The following is a 6493-nucleotide window of genomic DNA, read 5'->3' as shown; positions in this document are numbered from 1 at the left end:
TTGTTTTTACTGTCTTTTGTTCTTACGGGCCTCGTCTGTATGTAGCTGCTGTAACATGTGACGGATCAATAAAGTTGATGTTATTCTCAGATCTAAAGTCAGCTTCTACAGCGGGGTTACCGTGTTCGTTCTCTGCCGCGGTTGGAGAGCTGGGAACAATCAGAGGGGTGAAGTTGTCCGGCGTGGGGGCAACGTAGTCAATAGAACTCCTGGACAAAAAAAAAACAAGCAAAGAGGGAACATCAGGCATCTTTCTGTTGTTGTTGTTGTGTTGGTGGTTCAAGTGTGAAGAGAACAGCATGAGCCTTACTGGGAGAGACTCTCCTGCACCAGCGTTCCCTGTCCAGACAGGTGCAGCAGGCGCAGGGTGTTGGCCGGCGTCGCTGCTGGGGGACCCTGCTGGTCCGGCTCGGACACCGTGCTGTCGACCGCAGCACCTGAAGGCGACACAGAGGTGATGCATGGAATAAAGGAGCTCTGTTTTGAGTGTTTCCTTACTTTTACACTTGACTAAATTTACATTTTTGTTTACTTGACTGGGAGATTCATCTTTAGAAACAAGTGAAAACTAGAGTTAGACCAGTTGTCGACCTGGCTGATTATCGTGGCCAGTATTTGACTATTTTTTGGTTATCAGTAAATGTATTTTTACTGACTGATTATTGACAAATTAAATGTGCTACTTCAGGTCTCCTTCTGTCTGCTGTCACTCTGCAGTTTCAGAAACGTCTACAAAGCAGACGCTGCAAAAATTGAACAAGACACACCAGGCGTTGCCTCAAACCAGTTGCTATGCTAATGGCTAGCAGCTAAGTTAGAATGCAGCCACAGATGAACCTGAACAGAGTCTGAAAAATAATTAATAATGCTTTAAGATCTGGACCTTAGTGGGCAATAAAAGTGATAAAACAGTGAAAGAGTAAGAAAAGAGAGAAGAACAGCAGACGTAACTGCAGCAGACAAACTATTCAACCTGAGGAGAGCGTCCTAATTCAACCACTCCTATTCCTATTTTACATATTCAGTTATAGTCACCCCTAATAATGAAGAAGACTAGTTATGAATGGCAGGTTCTCTGCTATCACATGCTGTTAAAATATCACATCTAATGTATATCGGCTCCAAATATCAGCTATCAGCCTTTCTTGATTTCTTTCTGTCTTCCAAACAGTTTTTGTAGACAGTGATACACGGCTCTATAGTTCACAGTTTGCTTCCAGGTAAGAGCAAGAACTTCTTAAGAGCGTTCTTGTGCCATGTTCCAAAATAAAATCACTGGTTTAGCTCAGGAGTTTTCAGTGTGAAACGGTGGGCAGTTTATTTTTAGAAGATCACAGCACACCTGGAACTCTCGCCTCACATTTATTAACACATAAACTACCACATCGTCTTCATTTACTGGGAAAAAAACATCCAAATCAACACCTCCTACTTCTCTATTATCCAGAACCCACTGGTTTCTGGGTTTTTTCTGTACGGTATAAAAAATTTGCTGGCAGAGTCTTGCTTTATTTTAGTCTAAGTCTGAATGATTTCGTCTGAAACGGCAGCTGAATGAGCAATTAGATTTGAACAGTCTGCCCAGTTTGTGCATGGATGTGTTGGCAGGGACGTCTGCGAGCCGAGACTTCAGAGCCAGCAGCAGAGAGAGAGGGGGGAAAAAAAAGAACCTTTCAATGCAAGAAACTGCCAAATCCACACTTATCCTTTCTGATTTGATATCCTGTCAACGCAGCAGCATGATTGTGCTTGATGGATGACTCTCGGGTCTTCTCCTCACTCAGACATGCATCACATCAGCGAGCTATTCTGCACTTCCCTGGTATTGATTCGGCAACAAATGCATTCTTATTAAGGTCTCAGAGCAAATAAACAGTTCACATCTTGTTCTGATCGCTGCAGCTGCCCGATTGTCTTTCAGAGTGAACAGAAAGACGAGCAGAATGGAAACAAGCAATGCAAAGAAAATAAGAATAAAACACAGCGGGGTAAGAAAAGCCGCCTACTCAGCATCCGATAACAGTTAAAATGAAAAGTAAGGCAGTGTTTGTTTTAAGGATTTGTTTTCTTAAGAATGAATGCAGCGTAAGTTTGGTAGGAGAACACATTTAAGAGCATAAAACACGATAGTACGATTCAGAAAATGATCAGAATCAATATTAAAAGTGAGTATTAAAGGTAATGGGTTATAATGACGGTGGCTTTTCATATCCTCACGTGTCCTACACATGTGTGAACATACTCGTCTTGTCGCCGTCGAACAGATCCTCCTGCGACGACAGGATCTCGCCGTCCTGCTGGTCCTGCTCAGCAGAGGTCTGGAGGTTCTGCGAGTGCAGCAGAGCCTGGACGCTGAGCTGCCGACCCGACTGACCCAAAGACTCCGAGGAGCTGCTGGAGCTCACCTCCGACCTGCAGGAGAACAGAGACGTTAGTGCCAGACTGTAACATGCATCTACAGCGAATGTGGAGTTTAAATGGCGACGTGCGGCCGTACCTCACTGCTTTGTTGTCCTGACTCTCTGAGGTCCTGGAGTTCTGCTCTGCTCGGGATGGAAAGAAGATGGAAGTTAGTTCGACTTATAAAACCATCTGATGTCAACTTGAACTCAGCTGTCACACTGCATCTAGTAGGACTACTAATGTACTTCTGCTCTATAACACACTGGACATGCATTTTACCAACAGCACCATAAAACAAAGTCGTCCAGGAGCTGTTCCACTGAAGCAGGTAGAATAATGTAAAGTTGCCATGACAACTGGTCTACTGGTTGGTCAATCTGCTCTCGTCTGACAAAACTCTTGCTGGTCTGACAGTTTTTGTTGCAACTTTTATATGAAACACAGTTCTCCATCAACAGCCTGCCAGGACTCATCCATTATTTCCAGCAGTAGACATGAACATCCCCACGTTTCATATCTCTGAACTGGTCCAACACAATGGAGACCGCTGGGTCGAACTTAAAGAGCAAAGCTTCATCTTATCATTTTGTTTTATTGCTCATTGCTTATTTGTGTATTTAGTTTTCTAATGTATTACTCTGGTTTAGGCAAGTTTATGTCCCTTTTCACAGTACATTTTATTTACGTAGTACTTTCATACTTTTTTTTTTTTTTTTTTTACATATAATATCTTATTTAGAATTTTTTTAGATTTCTATATTTATTGCCTCTCTTGCTATTGTTGTGTACCACAGTTTCATTCACCATGTCAAATTCCTTGTGTGTGTACGAGCTCACTTGGCCATAAAAGCTTTCTGTATTCTGCATCTGTTTGAAATCAGCTTTTTGACTTTGTCTGGCTGCCACCTTGGCCAGGTCTCCCTTGTAAAAGAGATTTGTAATTTCAACAGGACTTCCTGGTTAAATAAAGGTAAATAAATAAATGTACTGAACGTTTATTCTGAGTTGGCTTCAAACCTACTCCACATTGTGTCATAGCTCAACAACCAACATCTAAAACCAGCAGCTAACTCACCGTGTTATACTGTAGTTCTATTTACAGAAATCACATAAATAAGGGCAGGTCTGTTGATTTAGAACTTATGAAGGCTAATAAATCTAGCAGCTACAGTGAACTCATCTCTCTGTGAATCATTTAGTTTATCTAGAGATTTCATTTGATGTCATTTTTCTTCCTATAACCTGTCGATTGGTCGGAGAGGAGCTGCGATTTCAGTTGACAGTGATTTTCTTTGGTTTGCTGAAGCCCTATGATGTGGATTTAAACCTCTTTCTGTCACTTTAAATGAGATTAAACACAGGAGAAACACAAAACAAAATGACAGTATGTATAAATCAAAGTGTTGATACCTAACTTGCTGCGTCTCCCGCTGTCCGACTGAAAGGCGACTCCTCCTTCCTGACTGTTCAGATCCTGACTCTGAGAGAGCTCCAGAAAACCAAACTGGGAATTTCCTCCTGAAACACACACATGCAGATAGACTTAATGACACAAACGTTGGTATTTATCATGGCTGAACTGTCCCACTGTGGCTTCTCCTTCTACAGCTCTAAAAACTACACGTCACATATTCTCTTCATTGACCGGTGGTTTATTCTGTTAGTGGATGCATATATTTGCTTTCAACATCCTTTTATTTTTCTTCGTTGTCCTTTTCTTTTTAACTCTGACTCCTGCCCAAAGTCAACCCCCTGCACATCAGTACCTTGCAGTGTATTTAAAAGCAGAACCCTGGATGGATGGATGTTAATCTGTGAGAAGGCAGCTCACCTTCAGACTGAACACAGTGTGTCGTAGAATCAGCTCCAGAATCCATTTCGGCGTCCTCTGGCACACAACTGAAAAATGAGGAGAAAACACTTTATCAACACTTTGTCAGAGCCGGAGCATCGTAAATCTGCAGAAATGTATTTCTCAACTGACTTTTTCTTGTTTGGAGGCGGACAGCTGTTTAAAACTTGACTCTCCTCCATGAATGCTGAGCTGGGGTTGGTCGCTGTGAGAATGTCTGAATGAAAACACAGAAACATTTTAGATTGTTTAGAAATAAATATAAAGGAAAATGGACGTGCGTGTTGTTAGTGAAGCGCTGACCGGGTTCAGTGTGGTCGTTCTCTGATTGGCTGTCAGTCTGAGAGCATCTGCTTCCTAAAGGTGATGAGATCAGTTCCTGGAGAAGAAAAAATAAATAAAATATTAGTTTCACAAAAACTAAACTATATTAAATTTAATAAAACTCTCACTCTAATAAAGAAGACTTTTGTATTGGGACCTAAATAAACGTATCAAAGCCAAATGAACACGATAAACTCTGACTTAAGGGACGTCTGGGTGCCTTGTGTCGGCTTTGTTTAACTTCACAACAAACAAAAACGTGTTCAAACCTTCACTCGCAATTAAATCAATGTCAAAAGATCAAACTCTGTTTTAAAAGAGTGTCACTTATCTTCTCTGCTGCCTCACTAGCAGGAAGAACAACTTTATACTCAAAGCTGAAGAGGAAGAAAAATGTCACAGATACACACGTGTAGAGTTTTGTGATTTGCAGGTGGGTGTGTGTGGATCTGTAGACAGGATGTGTGTCTTCTGCAGGCGTAAAATCCCAAATAACGTGTTATTTAGCAGTGCTAACTAAGAACTACTGAAGTAAAACTTTCCGTGAGTATTTTAGGTTTACGATACCTTACACTCCTGCTTCACAACATTTCAGAAGAAAATGTTGAATTTAAACCCCACTGAAATTATCTAGCAGATATGGTACCTTTTATTGTTTTACTAGATCACAAAAAAGTGAATTAACTGAAAAAAAGCTTTATATAAAAAAATAAAGATCCCTGAAGATCATGCGTAAAAGTGCAGACAACCGTGGAAAAAACCAGGCCCTCCGGTGAATGAATTAATTATTTCTTCATTCTTTAAACAGTCTCGACTCTGGGTCTTTATCAGGACTCTTGTTTTGGGCGGCAGAGCCTTCAGTTATCAGCTCCTCTGTTGTGGAATCAGCTCCCAGTTTAGGTTTGTGAGGCAGACACCCTCTCTACTTTAAGATAAGGCTGAAAACTTTCCTCTTACATAAAGCCTATAGTGAGGGCTGCTCAGGATCAGCTGACCTGTCCCTGAGTTATGCTGCTGTAGCTTTAGACTGCTGGGGGATTCCCATGATGCACTGGGCTCTTCTCCTCTCCTCTTTTCCTTTTTTGTTTTCCCCCGCCCTGTCCTCTTTCCTTTCATCCGTCGAGTTGGGTGAGCTGCTGTCCTGCGTTTGGTTTTGTTGTTGTTTTTTTTTCTTCCTTCCCTTGGGGGGAGGGGATTTGGTTCCTTCTCACCGTTGCCAACCACTTCCTCAGAGGGAGTCCAAAGGCTACTTTGGATTGTTGGGTTCTCTGTTTAAATTGTAAGGTCTATACCTTACTATGTTAAGTGCTGTGAGATGGCATATGTTGTAAAGTGTGCTATACAAGTAAAACTGAATTGAATTGAATTGTTTTCAACAGTTGGCTGCACTGGATAATGTCAAGCAAGATTTGAATATACTTCTTTCCCACTAGAAAGTTCCTGCTGGATCAAAGCCACGCAGCAACACCTCCACCTTTTGTAAACTGCTTAATTAATTCAAGCTAGTTTCAGTTATAATAATAATTCAACTTTGGAAAGCAGCTTTCATGTCATATGTAGCTCAATGTATTACAACATTAAAAAAACTAAATAAAAAATACATAAAACTTAAGTTATAAATAACATTAAAAACAAGTAGGTATAAATGACAGATGATAATGATACCGTAAGAGGTGGAAAAAGAAGATTAGGTTATAAAATGATTTTTTCAGCACTTTTTAGAAGTTTTAACAGAGTTTGTCTCTCTGATATCTTTATGGAGGCTACTCCACAGCTGGAAAAAAGCTGAATCTCCAACATTTATGTATGTATGTATTTAGATTTATAGCTGAAATTGGGGTAAAATTGTGCCTATACAACCATATAGCAGTACAGATAATCTAATGCAATACAACTTCAGCACAACACAACACA

The 6493-nt window shown here is 40.8% G+C and overlaps 1 protein-coding gene across 1 annotated transcript in view; it reads right to left on the bottom strand.

Annotated features, from left to right (window-relative positions):
* tp53bp1 (tumor protein p53 binding protein, 1) overlaps window positions 1-6493 on the bottom strand; it is a 35533-nt gene that overhangs the window by 28077 nt on the left and 963 nt on the right. Inside the window, exons 2-9 of the mRNA XM_008292110.1 lie at window positions 4559-4634; window positions 4388-4472; window positions 4235-4302; window positions 3814-3921; window positions 2498-2543; window positions 2243-2412; window positions 311-437; window positions 121-209 (exon numbers count right to left, since the gene is read on the bottom strand). Coding sequence (XP_008290332.1) covers window positions 121-209; window positions 311-437; window positions 2243-2412; window positions 2498-2543; window positions 3814-3921; window positions 4235-4302; window positions 4388-4472; window positions 4559-4634 — 769 coding nt within the window. The remainder of the gene's footprint in view (window positions 1-120; window positions 210-310; window positions 438-2242; window positions 2413-2497; window positions 2544-3813; window positions 3922-4234; window positions 4303-4387; window positions 4473-4558; window positions 4635-6493) is intronic.

The sequence above is a fragment of the Stegastes partitus genome, unplaced genomic scaffold, assembly GCF_000690725.1.
Source record: "Stegastes partitus isolate 25-593 unplaced genomic scaffold, Stegastes_partitus-1.0.2 Scaffold785, whole genome shotgun sequence".
NCBI lineage: Eukaryota > Metazoa > Chordata > Actinopteri > Pomacentridae > Stegastes > Stegastes partitus.
The sequence above is the reverse complement of the archived record's forward strand: the minus strand, read 5'-3'. Positions and strand labels throughout refer to the sequence as shown.